The sequence below is a fragment of the Vicia villosa genome, linkage group LG4 (genome assembly GCF_029867415.1).
Source record: "Vicia villosa cultivar HV-30 ecotype Madison, WI linkage group LG4, Vvil1.0, whole genome shotgun sequence".
Classification (NCBI taxonomy): domain Eukaryota; kingdom Viridiplantae; phylum Streptophyta; class Magnoliopsida; order Fabales; family Fabaceae; genus Vicia; species Vicia villosa.
The window spans coordinates 157,169,888-157,190,943 of record NC_081183.1 but is presented as its reverse complement, the minus strand read 5'-3'; the positions used below and the strand labels follow the sequence as shown (position 1 = coordinate 157,190,943).

Here is a 21,056-nt window from a genome sequence, read left to right as displayed (position 1 = left end):
ATTTTGGGGTATGACAACATTGATTCCTTCACACTTGATTTTTCAAGAACCTCATCTATCAGTTCGTAATCTGTATAATATACCGAATTATCGCTCTCAAGATGAAAATATAATCTTTCTACTGCAGGAGACCTTCCATGAATGGGAAAAGAAAATATTCTCCAACATGCTTCGCTTGGTGAGACATATCTACAATCAAGATACTACTTGATTTCATCGACATTTTTAGCGGTCAAAGGACTGTCGTTGTCTCCTACGACAGCAGCGGTAATCCTGTCATACCCCTTTTTTATATATTTAAATAAGTACTTAACCGAAGTACCTTGATTACACCATTCCATATTAATGTGAGCTTGAAATTTCTTCAACAAATATGGATTGTGAGGAACAACAGATCTGTTATCAAGAACAACATTTTTTATCGTAACAGTGTTTCCAGTATCCCTCCTTCGGTACACAGGATATCCATCCTGATCAACTACGGTCTGAGGCTGCCATTTTTTTGGAAAGAATTTAGAGCATTTTGCGTCTTTCATGCAAGGTGACAGCATGTTTGCCAAACCACACGGACCGTGAATCATGTGTCTCTTCACCAGATTATACAATTCCACATCATCTTCTTTTGATGGTATCTCTGTTGAAATGATGTTGTTTATGTCCTCAGGAGTGGGATACTTGCTTTGCGGATGCATGAATAGCAAAATATGAGCATGTGGTAAACCCCTCTTTTTAAACTCAACAGTGTATATATCTGCATAAAATTATAGCAATGAGAGCTTATTATTATATGAGGTTTTAAATAGAAGTGATAAACATAAATCATAGTTTGACGGCATGAAATTAATAATATGACTTACATGCAACCACTCTCCCTAAGACATGCTTCTTAGTCAAATCAAACAACAACTCATCCAACTTAATTTTAAAAACTCTTGATATAATGTCGGGACGATCATGGGGCTGCAACCTCATTGGGTGAAACAGTCTTTTGACTTCGGGCCACATTGGATTGCATGTAAATGTGATAAAAAGGTCAGGAAAACCAATATGACTACAAATAGCCATTCCATCAAAATACAATTGCTCCATGTATCTTCGACTTCCAACATAAGTTGATGGTAAAACAACCCTCTTACCCTTGTTTGCTCCTTGAGAGTTCTGATTCTGTTCTGGACCATTCAAATTATTGTATTTTGAAACTCTTAGTTTTTTCTGGTGCTTGCGTATGTAATTCAACCTTTGAGACTCCATCATGGTGAAACCATCAACCAAAAATTGCTGAAAAAGCCTTCTGGACATCAAAAGTGTGTGTGCTTCGGCTGTTCTGGTTTGAATCCGAAACGTAAGCCATTCTCTGATAGTAAGTTTATTCTTCTTTTTCTTTGCTTTTGTTTCCCTGTGTAGAATACCGATTCTAAAACCATCTTCGCCATATGGAAACAAAAGTGGATATTGTAAAGCAAGATAACTTGGATGAAACTCACTTATCCTTTTCAGCCTCCCACTCTGTCTCTCAAGTATAATATGTCTCTTAGATCCTGTATCAACATCACCAACGATAAGTGCGACAACTTCAGAAACTGTTGGTTGATTATAAACTCTTCCGTCCTTGGATCGATCGGCGATTAATTTCAATTTTAGATCGGGTACATGAGAATCTTTTAGTCGATCTGCTGCCATCCTAAATGTTTTAGCATGTGTGTTGAACTCATCAAGCATAAGTTTCAATTTTCCAACCGTTTCTGGATTCACATTAGGATTATGACTGAAACACATTTTATAAAACAGTTAGTGTACATGCATTATGAACTTATATAGAAGAAGGTAAAACAGAATAATGTCATAAAACAAAGGAAGAATTCAGACATTACCCTATTCCTTCCATTCTATGATGGATTTCATTATCAGTGTCATAAATATAAAGCTGTGCAAATTTTGGTGTTTCTCCATCTAAAGGGAGCATGCTCCCAATTCTATGGCAAATCTGTCCATGTATCCTTATGTTAGGCGGTCCTCCTGCCGATTGGTATCTATTGTCAAACTTCACTCCGGGTGACGTAAAGGCAAACATAATGTTGTACAATCTGCAATACTGCTGATAGTTTATACAGTCTGAATCATTATCATCAGACAATAGATGCTTTAGTAACAGTGGCGGTTCATTCAAAAGCGGCAACACAACTTTACCATTTCCACAACATAATTGGAATTTGGGTACAACACTATGTTTTCGTTTGTCTGTATTCTCTTGATACCACATCAGTGCTCCACAATGTATGCATTCGACAATTGGATCACCGATATCAGAGTAGCCTGTTTTATTCAAACAAACACGAAGCAAGTTATAATTTGGAATAAAATAGTCACAACTATAGATGTTTCATGACTGCAGCATTGAATATGGCATGGCTTACAGGAATCAAATCACATTAGTTAGTTTGAAGTATAAAATAAAGTGTTACATATATCTATACATATGTACCAGAATCTTTCACGTTTTGCGGCGCATAGTTTGGTTCTATGGTTTCTTCATCATCAAGAGTTGATGCTGTGTCATAGTCAGGATTTGCATTTATGAACTCACAATCACTATCAGATATTGAATCATCCGTTGTTCCATCTTCAACGGTTTCATCTGCTTCGTTATTAACACTTGTGTTGCGGTGAATATTGCTTGTGGATGAAGACTCACCATAATGATCAATATTTGAGAATTTTTTTAATAGATTGGCGGCCATAGATTGAATAGCACCAACATTTAATTGTCTTCTGGATGAAACGTCTGATCCACTTTGCAGTGTATTAACGTTTTTGAAGACTTGATTAGCAAAGGAAGATGTTGTACCACTTGAAGGTGTGTTTGTATCGAGGCTGACAGGAGAATTGAAAGCATGTTGTCTGCTCAGCCGTGGCGTATTTGGTTGAATAATTGTCTTTGTTCGATGATATGATGTCGCAGCTACCAGGTTAGGGGACATGGTATCCATAGTACATGTTGAATTTGAGCTGCATGAACCAACTTTGGGTGTTGTCGTATTTGACTTCAGTTTATAAGCATTGCGTTGCCTTTGATTCTAAAACTTATTGACACTGACGTTTCTATCTGTTGTTGATGACCTTAGAAGCTCTGCTGGATGTGTATTCGAGTTTTGACTCCTTTGATTAATCACCGAAGAAGTGATGTTAGAAAGTGGTGTTCTGATGTTTTCAATGGATGGATGATAGTTCCTACTGAAACATACTTCAAAATCCAATACTTTATCACCAACTCTACTTCTTTTAAATCTTCTTTCACTGAGAATTTGTTTCCTCCTTCTTCTTGCCAATGCTGCAGCTTTCTTACTCTCACAATCGTCTGATTCCATAATAGCTATGTAAATGGTTTGCTAAGTATACCTCATGCAAACAAAATAAAAGACAACACCTATAGAATTCTAATGTGAAAAGTTTTTTCTCATACCTATTTTGTTATTTGAACAGTCAGCCAATTAAAACAGAGAGAATATGGTAAGGATGTGTATACCTATTAAATGTCCATGCACAATGGTATTTGCTATTATTTTTAACGTGCTTTGCCTTATTAATAATTAACCATCTAATTATCACAGTAAAAACGTTAAAGACATGAGAGGGGATATTAAAGTTGATGGTTAAGTGTTTGGTCAGCATAATTATTCCATTTAATCAATTAATGGTAAAATAACAAAATTGTTGGTAAACCACAAAAAGGTTACAATCAATGATAACATTGAATACAGAAAAATGGCATTAACGAAAAATGCAATTAAATTAAAAGAAAAAAAAACATTGGAAAACGCAAATGCAGTAAGTATAATCCATTACCAATGAATAGTAACAACTTATACTTGTAATGTGAAAGGGAAGACACGTTTTGCAAGGCCATACCTTTTGAGATTTGCTTCCAGATTTTCTTCTTGTGTTATAATCAAAAATCAAATCACATAGCTCCTCTTACTATTATCCCCTGGATGCAAAAACAAAATCAGTCGAAGAAACATACTCCCAAAGCATTCGATTCAACACATCCCTGCGAAAATGTCTTATTCTTCATGGAGTGGCGGGTAAGGTTATGGATAGAACGTACATACCTCTGTTTGTCTTTGTTGCAACATCCATTTGATCGTTTTTTTATAATAATCTGGAAACAACTGTGGTAACTTCTGTTTGAAAACAGGTTCTTGTCTCTTGATGTAACACCCCATAAAAATTCTTTATTTAATTTAATTAATTTTTGGATTAAATATTAGAATTATTTGAGTTAACTGAGAATAATGGAAATAATGAGGCTAATGGGCCAGTGTCGCTTGTAGTAGAAGGGGGGTGTCAGTGGTGAAGCCCATTACTAATGATAAGCTTATTTTCATAAAATAGAAGGAGTTGTGGAATAGAGAGGGTTACAGCATTTTGGGAAAAGAAGTCTGAACGTGAAAAGAGGAGAAGAGCGAAGAAGTGTGACGCGAGGAAGAGCGAAGAATCAATCTTCAGGTAAGGGGGGACTCTTCCGTTTATCTTCTATTATGGGATTATAGGTAGTATGATAGAATTTGATCGTGTTATTCGGATCAATTGGGTTATGCTTAGGTTGTAGAAATGTTAGGTTTTTGAGAGAATTGATTTATAATGAATTGTATTGATCATGTATGGTGATAATTGGATGGTTGAATGTATTATAAATGTGTTATAATATGTGTTATTTCACTGTATGCGAAATCTGGTTGGAGTGAGATTGGTTTGGTAGTGATTCGGTGAAAGAGGGACGAAATCACAGGCTGTTTTCTTCTATTCGGAGCGCTGGAAATCGCCAGTTGGCGCCGCGTCCAGGAGTTGGCGCCGCGAACTGCTTGGCAGAAGGCCAGGAAGTTTTGTTGTGCTCAGTACGCGCCGCGAGAGTATGGCCGCACCGCGAAGGCGTAGTTTCTTCTCGTTCCGCGCTGCGAAACCTTGTTTGCGCCGCGAAGGCGTTGTTCCGATTCGTTCCGCGCCGCGAATGTGTGTGGCGCCGCGTGCTGTTAGTGTGGCGACAGGCCGTTTTGGAAAAGTTTAAAAATGTGTAACTTTTAAACCGTAAACCGGATTTTGGTGCCGTTTCGAGTACAGTGAAGCTAATCAAATAATTTATATAATCAAATGGTGTTTTGAGTTGTGGCTTGAATTATTTTTAAAACACTCGATCTTATTTGTTGTAGTGGGATATGCTTATAGGTACACTAATGAATGTATTACCTGTATGATGATGTGGTTATAACTGGTGTTTATTATACATGTATTGTTGGTATGAAATATGTGTTTTATTGATGCTTATGACATTGATCGATGTATGTGGGTGATGAGCATGTTATGGTTGATGCATGCATTCATAATCATTTTGTGGCTGGTCCTTGACGATGGTGGATCAGTGGTAGCTAATTCCCATTGTGTGGAATTAGTGAGTGGGTGTTACCGTATCCTTGACGATGGTGGGTCGGTGAGTTGGGTTATCCCAGATTTTGGTACCACATGCATGTAGTTGCATTGCATTAGGCTATTTTACTATTATAACATGAATGGAAGATTGTCCAATGTTATAATATGTGTTAATTTGGTTGTTTGCTTGCTGATTGTATGGTTTGAATCTGATCATAACTGTGATTGGGTGAATGGCATGTGAAATGATATTTTATTATCTATATCTTATAACATTAGTTAAATGTGAATGAGACTCACCCTTACTGTTGTTATTTTTCAGATTGAGGAGTAGCTCTCGTACTTGGTGAGGATTAGCTCGTCAAGTAGTTCGTTAGAGTCAGTTGGGTTCGTGTCATGCTCTGGTCGTGTAACACTGGGGGCGTCGTTTAGAGTTACTTGTTAAACTCTTTTATTTTGGATGGATTTTTATGTTGAAGTTTTAAGTCTGTGACTTGGCTGTTTGTTATTCAGATGTTAAAGATAATTCCGCTGTGCTAAACATGATGATCTGAATAAATTTGGTTGACGTTCTCTTTTATGGCATGACATGAGTATTATTGTTTAATTAATTGGAAGTTGTAATGCCCTTTTTCATGTTTACTCTGATTATTGTTTATTATTTGTGCGGGGTATTAGAAGGGTGTTACAATAGTGGTATCAGAGCATAGTCGGTCGTTTGAGTCAGAGTCTTAGTGTCGGTTGATCCCTCGTATGCGATTAGTGTAAGATTGACACTGTCGATACTTCTTGTTCTAATAAATATTGTTTGATATTTAGCAGAACAATGGCCGGAAGAGGAGGAAGGAACGACGACGCGATTGTTGAGGCTCTCGGTATGATTGCTGGTGTGTTGGGAGGGAATGCCAATGGAGCTGGAATTGGTGCTGACAAGAAGCTGAATAGTTTTCAGAGGAACAACCCTCCGTTGTTCAAAGGCACTCACGATCCCGAAGGCGCCCAGAAGTGGCTGAAGGAAATTGAAAGGATCTTCCGGGTGATTGATTGTGACGAAAATCTGAAGGTGAGATATGGGACTCACATGCTGTCTGAAGAAGCTGATGATTAGTGGATGGCTAGTAGGGACGAACAGCAAACTGCAGGTGTTGCAATCACTTGGGCTGTGTTCAAGAGAGAATTCTTGCGGAGGTACTTTCCTGAGGATGTTAGAGGCAGGAAAGAGATTGAATTTTTGGAGCTGACACAAGGTAACATGGCTGTGCCAGAGTATGCGTCCAAGTTTGTTGAGCTAGCAAAGTATTATGTCCACTACAATAATGATGAGGCTAGTGAATTCTCGAAGTGTGTTAAGTTTGAAAATGGTCTCCGTGATGAGATTAAACAGGGTATCAGATACCAGAGGATTCACAGGTTTGTCGATTTGGTTGACTGCAGCCGAATCTTTGAAGAGGACAATATTAAACTGAAGTCGTCACACTCTCGCGAGTTAGTCGACAGGAAGGGGAAAAAGCATATGGATCATGGTAAGCCATATGGTAAGGGTAATCAGAAAGCTGGAGGCTGGAAGAAGCCTAGTGGGGGAGACTCTAGTGCCCCTATTAAGTGCTTCAAGTGTGGAGAACCTGGACATCGCATTCACGAGTGCAAAAGTGAGGAAAAGAAGTGCTATAGATGTGGAAAGGCAGGTCACATTGCTATTGAGTGCAAAGGGAACACTGTAACTTGTTTCAACTGCGGGGAAGAAGGTCATATTAGTCCTAAGTGTCCTAAGCCGAGGAAGAATCAAGCTGGTGGTAAGGTGTTCGCCTTATCTGGTTCAGAGACTACTCCAGAGGATCGGTTGATTAAAGGTACGTGTTTTATCCATGGCACTCCTTTAATTGCAATAATAGATACTGGAGAAACTCACTCGTTTATTTCATTGGATTGTGCTAAACGACTGAATTTGGAAATATCTGATATTAATGGAAGTATGATCATTGACACTCCTGCGTCGGGTTCAGTGACTACTTCGTTTGCTTGTTTGAACTGTCCAATTGATATTTTTGGTAGAGAATTCGGAATGGACTTAGTGTGCCTTCCGTTGGAACAACTGGATGTTATCCTGGGCATGAATTGGTTGCAATTTAACCGGGTTCATATCAACTGTTTCACGAAAACGATTATTTTTCCTGAAGATGACAGTGTTGAGGACTTAGAGATGACGACTAGACAAGTGGATAAAGCAATGAAGGACGGAGCTGCCGTGTTTATGTTGATTGTGTCCATGGAAGTGAAAAAGAAAGCGGTGAGTATTGACTTACCGGTAGTATGTGAATTTCCGGAAGTTTTCCCAGAAGACGTAAGAGAATTACCACCAGAGAGGGAAGTGGATTTTGCTATTGAATTAATTCCTGGAACTAGTCCTGTGTCGATGGCACCTTATCGTATGTCGGCATCGGAATTGACTGAGTTGAAGAGTCAATTCGAAGAGTTACTTGAGAAGAAATTTATTCGTCCTAGTGTCTCACCGTGGGGTGCACCGGTGTTACTAGTGAAGAAGAAAGAAGGTTCAATGAGGTTGTGTGTGGATTACAGACAACTGAACAAGGTTACTATCAAGAATCGGTATCCCTTGCCGAGGATTGATGATTTGATTGATCAACTGGTTGGAGCTTGTGTGTTCAGCAAAATTGATTTGAGGTCGGGATATCATCAGATTCGGGTGAAGACGGACGATATTCAGAAAACGGCATTTAGAACGAGGTATGGTCATTACGAATATACAGTGATGCCATTTGGAGTAACCAATGCGCCGGGGGTTTTCATGGAGTATATGAATAGGATCTTCCATCCTTATCTGGATCAGTTCGTAGTAGTATTTATTGATGATATTTTAATATATTCTAAGAATGAAGAAGAGCATGCAGATCATCTTAGAGTGGTATTGGAACTATTGAAGGAAAAGAAACTTTATGCAAAACTGTCAAAGTGTGAGTTCTGGTTAAAGGAAGTGAGCTTTCTTGGGCATGTAATTTCTAAGGATGGTATTGCCGTTGACCCGACGAAAGTAGAAGCAGTGTCTCAGTGGGAAGCTCCAAAGTCAGTTTCCGAGATCCGTAGTTTCCTTGGTCTTGCGGGTTACTATAGAAAGTTCATTGAAGGTTTTTCAAAGTTAGCGTTGCCGTTAACTAAGTTGACTAGGAAGGGTCAAGCTTTCGTCTGGGATTCGAAATGTGAATAAGGATTCCAAGAGTTGAAGAAGAGGTTAACTAGTGCGCCGATCTTGATTTTGCCGAATCCGGCGGAATATTTTGTTGTTTATTGTGATGCTTCGTTGTCAGGATTAGGGGGTGTACTAATGCAGAATCAACAGGTAGTCGCTTATGCGTCGAGACAACTCAAAGTGCACGAGAGAAACTATCCGACTCATGACTTAGAATTGGCAGCAGTGGTATTTGTGTTGAAATTGTGGAGGCATTATCTATATGGTTCAAGGTTTGAAGTATTTAGCGATCACAAGAGTTTGAAGTACCTCTTTGACCAAAAAGAGCTGAATATGAGACAAAGAAGATGGTTAGAATTTCTCAAGGATTATGATTTTGAACTGAATTATCATCCGGGTAAAGCAAATGTTGTTGCCGATGCATTGAGTAGGAAGTCCTTGCATATGTCTATGCTTATGGTGAGAGAATTGGATTTAATTGAGCAATTCCGAGATTTGAGTTTAGTATGTGAAGACACTCCTACCAGTGTTAAATTGGGTATGCTGAAGCTGACTAGTAGTATTCTTGAGGAAATCCAAGAAGGTCAGAAGACTGATGTAGAGTTGGTTGATAAGTTAACTCTGATTAACCAAGATAAAGGAGGTGAATTCAGAATCGACGAGAATGGTATAATGAGGTTTGGTAATCGTGTTTGTGTTCCTGATGTTGCCGAATTGAGGAAGAGTATTCTTGAAGAAGGACATCGTAGCGGATTGAGTATTCATCCTGGTGCTACCAAGATGTATCATGACTTAAAGAAGCTGTTTTGGTGGCCTGGAATGAAAAAGGAAATAGCTGAATTTGTCTATGCTTGTTTGACTTGCCAGAAGTCGAAGATTGAGCATCAGAAACCGTATGGAGCTATGCAACCGTTATTTATTCCAGAATGGAAGTGGGATAGTATATCTATGGATTTTGTTTCAGGTTTGCCGAGGACGGTGAAGAATTGTGAAGCTATTTGGGTTATTGTGGACAGGTTGACAAAGTCTGCTCACTTTATACCAATGAGAATGGATTACCCAATGGAGAAGCTGGCTCAGTTGTATATTGAAAGGATAGTGAGTTTACATGGTATTCCTTCGAGTATCGTGTCAGATAGAGATCCAAGGTTTACATCTAGATTCTGGGAAGGTTTGCAGAAGGCTTTGGGTACTAAGCTGAGATTGAGTTCTGCTTATCATCCACAGACGGATGGACAGAAAGAAAGAACTATTCAATCACTAGAAGATTTGTTGCGTGCTTGTGTGTTGGAAAATGGCGGTGCTTGGGATAGTTATCTACCCTTGATCGAATTTACTTACAATAATAGTTTTCAGTCGAGTATTGGTATGGCTCCGTTTGAAGCTTTGTATGGTCGGAGGTGTAGAACGCCTTTATGTTGGTACGAATCTGGCGAAAGTGCTGTGATTGGGCCGGAAATTGTTCAGGAGACAACAGAAAGGATTAAGATGATTCAGGAGAAGATGAAGACTTCTCAGAGTCGGCAGAAGAGTTATCATGATAAAAGAAGAAGGACACTTGAATTTCAAGAAGGGGATCATGTGTTCTTGAGGGTGACTCCTACAACTGGTGTTGGTAGAGCACTGAAGTCAAGGAAGTTGACTCCGCGTTTTATTGGTCCGTTTCAAATTACGGAGAGGGATGGAGAAGTGGCGTATCGCATTGCGTTGCCACCGACACTTGCGAATCTGCATGATGTATTCCATGTATCGCAGTTGAGGAAGTACATTGCTGATCCATCTCATGTGATCCAAGTCGATGATGTGCAGGTAAAGGATAATCTGACAGTTGAAACTTTGCCTATGAGGATTGAAGATAGGAAGGTGAAACAATTGCGTGGCAAGGAGATAGCATTAGTCAGAGTAGCTTGGGGAGGACCAGCCGGTGGAAATGTTACGTGGGAATTGGAGAGCCAGATGAAGGACTCCTACCCGGAACTCTTTGCCTAAGGTATGTTTTCGAGGACGAAAACTTTTCTAGTGGGGGAGAGTTGTAACACCCCATAAAAATTCTTTATTTAATTTAATTAATTTTTGGATTAAATATTAGAATTATTTGAGTTAACTGAGAATAATGGAAATAATGAGGCTAATGGGCCAGTGTCGCTTGTAGTAGAAGGGGGTGTCAGTGGTGAAGCCCATTACTAATGATAAGCTTATTTTCATAAAATAGAAGGAGTTGTGGAATAGAGAGGGTTACAGCATTTTGGGAAAAGAAGTCTGAACGTGAAAAGAGGAGAAGAGCGAAGAAGTGCGACGCGAGGAAGAGCGAAGAATCAATCTTCAGGTAAGGGGGGACTCTTCCGTTTATCTTCTATTATGGGATTATAGGTAGTATGATAGAATTTGATCGTGTTATTCGGATCAATTGGGTTATGCTTAGGTTGTAGAAATGTTAGGTTTTTGAGAGAATTGATTTATAATGAATTGTATTGATCATGTATGGTGATAATTGGATGGTTGAATGTATTATAAATGTGTTATAATATGTGTTATTTCACTGTATGCGAAATCTGGTTGGAGTGAGATTGGTTTGGTAGTGATTCGGTGAAAGAGGGATGAAATCACAGGCCGTTTTCTGCTATTCGGAGCGCTGGAAATCGCCAGTTGGCGCCGCGTCCAGGAGTTGGCGCCGCGAACTGCTTGGCAGAAGGCCAGGAAGTTTTCTTGTGCTCAGTACGCGCCGCGAGAGTATGGCCGCACCGCGAAGGCGTAGTTTCTTCTCGTTCCGCGCTGCGAAACCTTGTTTGCGCCGCGAAGGCGTTGTTCCGATTCGTTTCGCGCCGCGAATGTGTGTGGCGCCGCGTGCTGTTAGTGTGGCGACAGGCCGTTTTGGAAAAGTTTAAAAATGTGTAACTTTTAAACCGTAAACCGGATTTTGGTGCCGTTTCGAGTACAGTGAAGCTAATCAAATAATTTATATAATCAAATGGTGTTTTGAGTTGTGGCTTGAATTATTTTTAAAACACTCGATCTTATTTGTTGTAGTGGGATATGCTTATAGGTACACTAATGAATGTCTTACCTGTATGATGATGTGGTTATAACTGGTGTTTATTATACATGTATTGTTGGTATGAAATATGTGTTTTATTGATGCTTATGACATTGATCGATGTATGTGGGTGATGAGCATGTTATGGTTGATGCATGCATTCATAATCATTTTGTGGCTGGTCCTTGACGATGGTGGATCAGTGGTAGCTAATTCCCATTGTGTGGAATTAGTGAGTGGGTGTTACCGTATCCTTGACGATGGTGGGTCGGTGAGTTGGGTTATCCCAGATTTTGGTACCACATGCATGTAGTTGCATTGCATTAGGCTATTTTACTATTATAACATGAATGGAAGATTGTCCAATGTTATAATATGTGTTAATTTGGTTGTTTGCTTGCTGATTGTATGGTTTGAATCTGATCATAACTGTGATTGGGTGAATGGCATGTGAAATGATATTTTATTATCTATATCTTATAACATTAGTTAAATGTGAATGAGACTCACCCTTACTGTTGTTATTTTTCAGATTGAGGAGTAGCTCTCGTACTTGGTGAGGATTAGCTCGTCAAGTAGTTCGTTAGAGTCAGTTGGGTTCGTGTCATGCTCTGGTCGTGTAACACTGGGGGCGTCGTTTAGAGTTACTTGTTAAACTCTTTTATTTTGGATGGATTTTTATGTTGAAGTTTTAAGTCTGTGACTTGGCTGTTTGTTATTCAGATGTTAAAGATAATTCCGCTGTGCTAAACATGATGATCTGAATAAATTTGGTTGACGTTCTCTTTTATGGCATGACATGAGTATGTAGCAACCTGCCTAAAAATTAACTTAGAGAGTCGCCACCTATTCTGAAGGGCGAATAGGAAACCCTACGCAGTATAGAGATCAGGGTAAGATACTATATTCAGGTCGAGGGAAGGTGTTAGGCACCCTCAACCCTTTCCTATTGGCTTTGAATCTAAGGTCAAGGTTTATGGCTAAAATATTGAATAGGGGAAAATTGAGATTTTGAGGAGGGGGACTCGCCTTGTTGCCAAGTGCCTACGTACCTCCTTATGGAGGATCAGAGTCTACGTAGTTCGGGGAAGGGTTGTACACCTTAGAATTAGTATGAGGTTGTTTGTAATTGTTTTGAAGGCTTTTTGAATGGCCTATCGTAGTTTTGAATTCGATTTGAAGGGCATTTTGAATTGCCTAGGATAAAAATCCGTAGTGTCGTGGTTTAGTGTGTTTTAAGTTTTGGGCGTACAACCCTGATTTTAATTTGTATTATTAATCGCGATGATCAATAGGTTTGATCACCATAATTAATAGATTAATAAAGGATTGCTGGCAATTCCAATCGATTGATTCGATTATCACTTTTAGCAAATGAAAGTACTTTAATATTTAATTTTATCGTTACACCCCATAATCGATAGATTCGATTACAAATAATAACGAATTGGTAAAGGAATGCTAATCGTCGTAACCAATAGATTTGGTTAAAATCCTTTAGCAAAATAAGTTTTTTTATTATTGGATTTGATTAATCAAATTAATCGATTATTAACCATTGCGACCGATAGATTCGGTCGAAACGAATAATAAATTAAATCCTAATATCTTGTATTATTTTTTTATATTATATATTTTTTGTTATTTGATATGTTTGTGTATTTTTAAATAAGATGACATCCTTTTAATATTAATACAAAATATATTTAAGAAATTTAAGAATAACTTATATTAAAAAAAAATTGACCAAATATTTATCATTACTTGACGTCATGTTGTAGGACCATAAAATATGAAAGCATGGTTTTGGCTTAGAGATTAAAAATCTAATCAACAACATTTGTCTTATCAGCATAATAACTAAAGTCCACCATATTTGCCAATTCTAACTTAACACACCAGCATTTGAAGGTTTAAATGGACCAAAATAGACACAGGAGAAACAACGTGACTTTAGCCCCACATATTATTACTATCTAATAATAATAATAATGAATAATTAAATTAATAATAATAACTATTACTCATTTGACTCTTTCAACCACACATTATACCAATAACTAGCCGACACACATCATCCAAAGCAAACCCAATAGAGGAATACAAACACTCACTATTATCAGTACAGAGAAAAAAAAAAAGACAAAATTCCTTACCTTCCTCTTCCTCCATATCTTCATGTTCTTCTTCTTTACTCCATAAATCAATTACTAGCCCAAAACACCTTGCAAGTATACAACACAACATAGTATTCAACAAAAGAAACAAACTTTACCGGATTTGATTGGTGATGGCGTCGATTCCGATGTTGTTGCGGCGGCGATGGTGTTGAGGGGTGGAGCTGCTCGGTGCGGCTTCAATGATCAGAGGAGAAGGAGGGTCGTCGCGTTGGGGCTGCTGTTGCCTGAGCTGTTGTGCGTTCGGAGTCTTGACGGCGTGGGTATGGGCTTCGTGGATTCGCGGCGCTGCCAGCGGCCGGTGGTCGTTGATGGTAGTGATTAAATCAATGGTGATGTCGCAATCTTCTGCTGCTTTTGGATGGTTGCCGTCATTGGATTTTGAATGGATGCTATTGTTGCTCCAATGCGGCGTTTGCGATCGACGGCTTCTATATTTTCTTCTGCAAAAAAAACAAGAAAAGAAATAACCTGTACAATTTATAAGTTATATTGTGTTGTTGTTAGTAATGATGGTCTGTAAGTTGTTATTTGTTAGTGTGAAAAAGAATGGTTTGCAGGTTGCTATGAGGTGGATTGAACTTGGTTATAAATTGATGTTGTATGGTTTGTGTTTAGAGGTGCAAAATAGGCACATGAACCTTGTATCAATCCCTGTGTGGTTCGCAGGTTTTCTTTTTAATAAAGAAAATTGTATACAAACGGCAATGTGAATGTACCGAACTCATTGGAATAAGGGTTAGGGTGGATTTTTACGTGAATGTGGTGATAGAGAGTCCCCTCATGTGTACTAAAATTTTCTATTTATATTAGTTAAAATTAGGGTTTTTCTACACCTAATGGGCCTATTGCCCAATTAACTTAATAATTAATTAAAAAAGACTAAAAAGAATTTAAATTAATACTAATAATAAAAATGATAAACCTAATTAATTAAACTTAATACTAATCCTAATATTAAATAGAAAATAATAATACTAAATACTAATGGATGGTCATGATAAAGCTAATAATAATAATAAAGACACATGTTAGTAAAACCCAAAACACCCCTATACCTGTTAATTACGCCATTGTTTTAACTCAACCTGGTTTATAAGAGAGCGGGTTTGACAATAGAAATGTCAAATCCCATGACTCTTAATTTTGAACCTTGATGGATTAACAGACGTAGATTTGATCGGGCAAATTTTGGGGTATGACAGAGTATTATTGTTTAATTAATTGGAAGTTGTAATGCCCTTTTTCATGTTTACTCTGATTATTGTTTATTATTTGTGCGGGGTATTAGAACGGTGTTACACTTGACACTGAGGAAATCAATTGCATCTTAGGCAAGAAAGTTGATGACGATGAAGTATCTGATGGAAACACCAAATCTGTATTGAAAGAAGTGAAAGTTGAGGAGGATGAAATAGAGCAAAGCTCAAAGACCCAAACTGCTTCTTTGTCCACTACAAAAAATATGCTCTGCAGCGACGTGGGAAACACGTCGCAACATGAAATATCACGTGGCAACAAAAAAGTAGCGACGTGAGCCACCACGTCGCAGGAGACAAAGTGGCAACTTGTAGCGACGTGGAGACCACGTCAGAAAGTAGCGACGTGACTCCCACGTCGCAACAAGGAAACATGGGGAACATCCATCTGCACACACAGCAGGCGTGGCAGGTGTGGGGCAGTGTGTTTGCTGACCAATGTAGCGACGTGATTACCACATCGCTACATTAAATGCTTTTTTTTTTTAAAATTTATTCACGCTAGATTTGTTTTGTTTTATATATTTTTTATAATTAATTAATATATAATAAAATATATATAATAAAATATATATAATAAAATATATATAATAAAATTTATATAATAAAATTTATATAATAAAATTTATAAAATAAAATTTATATAATAAAACCTATAAAATAAAATTTATATATTAAAATCTATAAAAACTAATTTATATAATAAATTTGTATAAAATAAATTCATATAATAAACATTATATAAGAAATTCAATTAATTAAAACTAAAAATTTAAAACTAATACTGTAATGAATTAAAATGTAGAATATTTTACATAAAAATAAATTAAAAATAAATAAAATACAAAATGTTTTCAAGACGCATCATCCGGAAAATAATTATCCGGATTAAAATCATCAGCCACCCCGTCATCCTCCGGCTCTTGAGGAGGAGCATTACTGTAATTTCCACCTCCTTGCATAAACCGTCTCATCTGCTCCTCCATCTCAGCTTGCTTCTTCATAGTGCCCTCCATCTGTCGCGCATGCTGCTCCTCCATATCAGCCTGCTTCTTCCGCATCATCTCGATCTGGGCCTCACTTTCGCGTCTCGCCAATTGCCTTACTAATTCAGTTTGTTCCTGTGTCAGATTTGGTTGACGCGATCCACCCTCTCCATCCTGAAGTCTTTGAAACAGATTGCGGTCACCACGTCTATAGCTGGCCGCCAAATTTCCAGCACCAAAAAAGCAACCATTAGGTCCTTTTTCTTTAATAACCTCACACCAGATATAGTGATCAACATCCGCATTTAGCGGCTCCCCCTCTGCTGGCATGAATTGAGGATTATTTTCCAGAAAAATGGCAAGTCGCCTATCATAATCTTCCTGCACAGATATTCAATAAAAAATGTAAGTTAAATATTTAAATGCATATTTAATTAGTCAATTAAAATATATTAAAAAGTTGCCACGTGATTTTCACGCCACAACTTATGATTTGCCACATGATTTTAATGTGGCAATTTATCAATTGCCACATGAAATTCACGTCACAAATTTTGTATTAATTTAAAAAAAATAAACAACGTAAATTTCACTTACAAGATACAACTTCGTGCGCTCGTCGACAAAACCTCCCGATCTCCTTGTCCGGGTCCTCGAAATCAGCTCAGGCATCAATGGTTTTCTCCCCAACTCCTTAGCCTAAATAATATTGTAGATGTTGTTGATTGGCTGTAATTTTTGGTAAAACTAATTGTGGTTCTATCATGTCAAAAACAGTGTCATGACATGCTTTCTGTTGTTGTGAAGTCATTAATTATGCAGGCCTTTACCTGATGTCAGGGCCGATGTCATGACATTCGCAGCTGTTAGTCTTTTCTATTAGTACTTATGATTGTATGATCTGATAGGACCTTATGCGCTATATTTGGTAATAATGGATTCTGGTCTGTTTCAAGGACGTCTTGAATGATTACTATTATGAGTTCCTTGTGTAATGGAGATTTGTTTTAATTAGGGCAAAAACTATTTTGTGGATCCAAGGCCCAGTTGCAGTATTGTCTGAAGGTTATTTAATCCGTGCAGGTGCTGCTGTTGCCGTTAGGGTCTTCTGATTGAGAAACTATTAGAGTTCTGTGTGTTTAAGGTTTTCATTGTAGTTTTCTTGTAAGCCAAATAATCATCATGATGATTGTCTTGGTCTAGGTGTTTTTTGTTTTGAGTTGTAAGAAGTACTCGAAGCTTTTAAGCAAGAGTACTATTGTACTTGATCAAAGCTTTTAAGCAAGATCAAGTTGTGTTCTTGAAGAGTGTCTTCTTCTGTTTTAATTGGTTAGTTTTTCATCACTGTTGTGATTGAGGGGGAGTGAGTAGGATCTCTGGTCTAAGTTGTTTAGATTGAAGTTGCATTGGGTAGATATTAAGTGAAAGGCGTAATATTGAGTTGTATTACCTTGAATTGATATTACTTATAGTGGACTTCCTCCCTGGCTTGGTAGCCCCCAGATGTAGGTGTGTTTGCACCGAACTGGGTTAACAATTTTCCTGTGTTGCTTTCTGCTTACACTTTGTTCATTTGTTTAAAAACATTCAGATAGTGATGTCGTGACATCCTGTAAGACATCGCGTGTCTGAGTCCAGAATTTCAATTGGCATCAGAGCAGGCACCCTGCCTGTTTTTACTGGGTGAGATCTAGGGAAAGTATTTTCTGGTTCGATGGACAAAGAAGGTGGTGGATTTATAATGAGACCACCCATTCTGGATGGCTCTAATTATGATTATTGGAAACCTCTCATGGTGGCTTTTCTGAAATCCGTGAACAGCAAAGCGTGGAGAGCTGTAAACAAAGGATGGGAACATCCTGTTATTACTGATAAAGATGGCAACAAAACTCTTAAACCAGAGGAAGATTGGGACAAAGATGAAGAGGCATTGGCGCTTGGCAACTCTAAAGCCCTAAATGCTTTATTCAATGGAATTGACAAAAATATATTCAGACTGGTTCACCAGTGTGAACTAGCCAAAGATGTCTGGGATATCCTAAAAACTACTCATGAGGGCACCTCCAAAGTGAAGATGTCAAGACTTCAACTGCTAACTACAAAATTTGAAAATCTAAGGATGAGGGATGATGAAAGTATTAAGGATTTTCATATGAATTTACTCGATATTGCTAATACCTCAGGAGCTTTGGGAGAAAAAATGTCTGATGAAAAGTTGGTGAGGAAAATTCTTAGATCCCTACCTAAGAAATTTGATATGAAAGTTACAGCTATAGAAGAGGCACAGGACATCAGCAGTATGAAGGTAGAGGAGTTAATTGGATCTCTTCAAACCTTTGAGATGGGAATCAATGAAAATTCTGAAAAGAAGAACAAAAGCATAGCCTTTGTGTCCAACTCTCGAGAGGAAGTAGAGGAAAGGAGTGAAGAGAATCTATCTGAATCTATAGCTATGCTTAGCAAACAATTCAACAAAATTATAAGAAGAATGGATCAGAAGCCAAGACCTAATGTCAAGAACATCTCATCTGACATCAGTAGATCTTATGACTCTGGCAGAAGAGATAAACCAGAAGAGAAATACAATCACAGTAAAGGGATTCAATGTCATGGATGTGAAGGGTATGGACATATTAGAGCTGAATGCCCTACCTATCTCAAGAAACAAAAGAAAGGATTGTCAGTCTCCTGGTCTGATGAAGACTCTGAGAGTGATTTTGAAGAAGAATCAGCCAAACATGTCACAGCTCTGACTGGAGTTTACAACTCAGATGAAGACTCTAGTGAAGATGAGCTATCCTTTGAAGAACTGGCAACCTCCTACAGGAAGCTCTGTATCAGAAGTGCTGAAGTATGTCAACAAGGTGAAAAGCAGAAGAAATACATAGCCCAGTTGGAGGCTGATAACAAAGAGCTTAATGAAACTATATCTGAACTGAATGATGAAATTATCCTGTTACAATCCAAACTTGATCAGATGTCTAAATCAGTAAAAATGTTGAACAATGGCACGGATATGCTGGAGGAGATCTTGCAGGTTGGAAAAAGTTCAAGAGATATGTCTGGCATAGGATTTGTCAGTGCAAAGAAATATGTCCAAGATAGTAGCAGAACTAAACCTGAAGCTGAGATGTCGAAGCCGATGTCAAAACATGTGACTCAACATCACGAGAAAAGTGAAATGAAGAGAAAGTTTCAAAGATGGAGATGTCATTACTGTGGAAGATTTGGACACATCAAGCCTTTTTGCTTCAGACTATATGGATATCCAGATCAAGCTCCTTTTTACAAACCTAAGCAGATCATGCCCATTCAGAAGCAAAAATGGAAACCTAAAAGTATGGCTTTAATAGCCCATACATCTCTTAGAGTTTCAGCCAAAGAAGACTGGTATTTTGATAGTGGATGCTCCAGACACATGACTGGACTCAAGAATCTGCTTGTTGATATCAAGAGTCATTCTACTAGTTATGTAACCTTTGGTGATGGAGTTAAAGGTGAAATCAAAGGAGTTGGAAAATTAGAGTGTCCAGGAATGCCAAATTTAGAAGATGTTCTGTTGGTCAAAGACCTGACTGCCAATCTTATAAGCATCAGTCAACTCTGTGACCAAGGATACCAAGTCAACTTCACTAAAGATGAGTGTGTGGTTACTAATGAAGAAAAGGAAGTAGTAATGAGGGGTGTCAGATCCAAAAATAACTGCTTCTTGTGGATGTCTCAGGAATCCAGCTATTCTACTATATGCTCTAAAGAAGAAGAAGCAAAGCTATGGCACCAAAAACTTGGTCATCCTTATCTAAGAGACTGGGCAGGCAGTGCTGATAACAGAAAAAGAACTTCAGGAGGATGTTCCTTCTTGGGAAGTAGCTGTTCTCAACTTGTTTGGATGAAACAAATGTCAACAGAATACAATGTCACACAAGATGTCATGACATTATATTGTGACAACTTAGGTGCCATCAACATTTCAAAGAATTCCATTCAGCACAGCAGGACCAAGCATAGTGATATCAGACATCACTACATCAGAGATCTTGTTGAGGACAAAATAATTGGCTTGGAACATGCTGCCACAGATCTTCAACTTGCTAACAGTTTTACAAAAGTCTTAGATGCAAATAAGTCTGAAAATCTAAGAAACAAATTAGGCATTTGTCTTTGTGAAAGATTATGGCAATTAATTGAGAGTGGGGCCAGCACTATTTCTCTCTCCAAATCTTGGATATCATTACACATTAAAGTGTATTTTCCCCCCTTTTTGCAAGTTACTCAAACGGTTTCCATTCCTCCACAACCTCTCCTCCACACTCACGCTATCTCACTGTGTTCCTGCATTCCTCACTCCTTACCCAGCCTCTCACTTTCTCTCACCATGTCTCAGAGTCCTTCCTCAAAGAAATCTTCTCCTATCTCTGAAACAGCATCAGGTTCTAGGGCACCAAATGTTGTGAGCGATCAAGATGTTGTGCTGGATGTTGTGCCATTGAACTCTGTCCCTCCCTCCGATTCTGCTCGCAGTCAACCAAGGAAGATGCATGCAAGAAAATCAACCGGAGGATCTGTTCCAGAAACTTTTTCTGTCCAGGGAAGAGAGGGCTCGTCATATGTTCATAATGCGATTGCAAATATTGTCACCAGAATCTTGAGTGAAGGGCACAAGGTTGAAGGAATTTCTGTTCCTCTAGCCCAAATGCCTGCTTCCGATGATGATCAAGGTGAGCAAGATGATGCCAGCAAAGATTCTGATAAAAATGATGAGACATCTGCTGATAAAGATGATGAGACTCCTGGTGTTGCTAAAGATGTTGAGACATCTGAGACCCCTGTTGCCAAAGATGTTGAAACATCTGAAGCTATCAATGTTGAAGCATCTGGTACCAAAGATGATGAGACTCCTGCTCCTGAGAAAGATGAAGATGTTCCTGCTGTTCCTGCTAAGAAAGATGAAAACCCTAATGTGCATGATGT

The 21,056-nt window shown here is 38.3% G+C and overlaps 1 protein-coding gene across 1 annotated transcript; it reads right to left on the bottom strand.

Moving 5' to 3' along the window:
* Window positions 1-203: 203 nt before the first annotated feature.
* LOC131598164 (uncharacterized) lies at window positions 204-2,987 on the bottom strand. The gene is made up of 4 exons (XM_058870792.1): window positions 2,483-2,987; window positions 1,872-2,313; window positions 858-1,765; window positions 204-751 (listed from the first exon to the last, which is right to left on the bottom strand). The coding sequence occupies exons 1-4, from the start codon at window positions 2,985-2,987 to the stop codon at window positions 204-206; spliced, it is 2,403 nt and encodes an 800-aa protein (XP_058726775.1).
* Between the last annotated feature and the right edge of the window lie 18,069 nt (window positions 2,988-21,056).

Bases quoted from the DNA above. Each gene is read 5' to 3' on its own strand.
- LOC131598164 (XM_058870792.1), bottom strand. From the start codon at position 2,987: ATGGATACCATGTCCCCTAACCTGGTAGCTGCGACATCATATCATCGA. The intron at 2,314-2,482 runs GTACATATGTAT...TGAATAAAACAG, and splicing joins GCAAAACGTGAAAGATTCTG to GCTACTCTGATATCGGTGAT. The intron at 1,766-1,871 runs GTAATGTCTGAA...AATGTGTTTCAG, and splicing joins CATAGAATGGAAGGAATAGG to TCATAATCCTAATGTGAATC.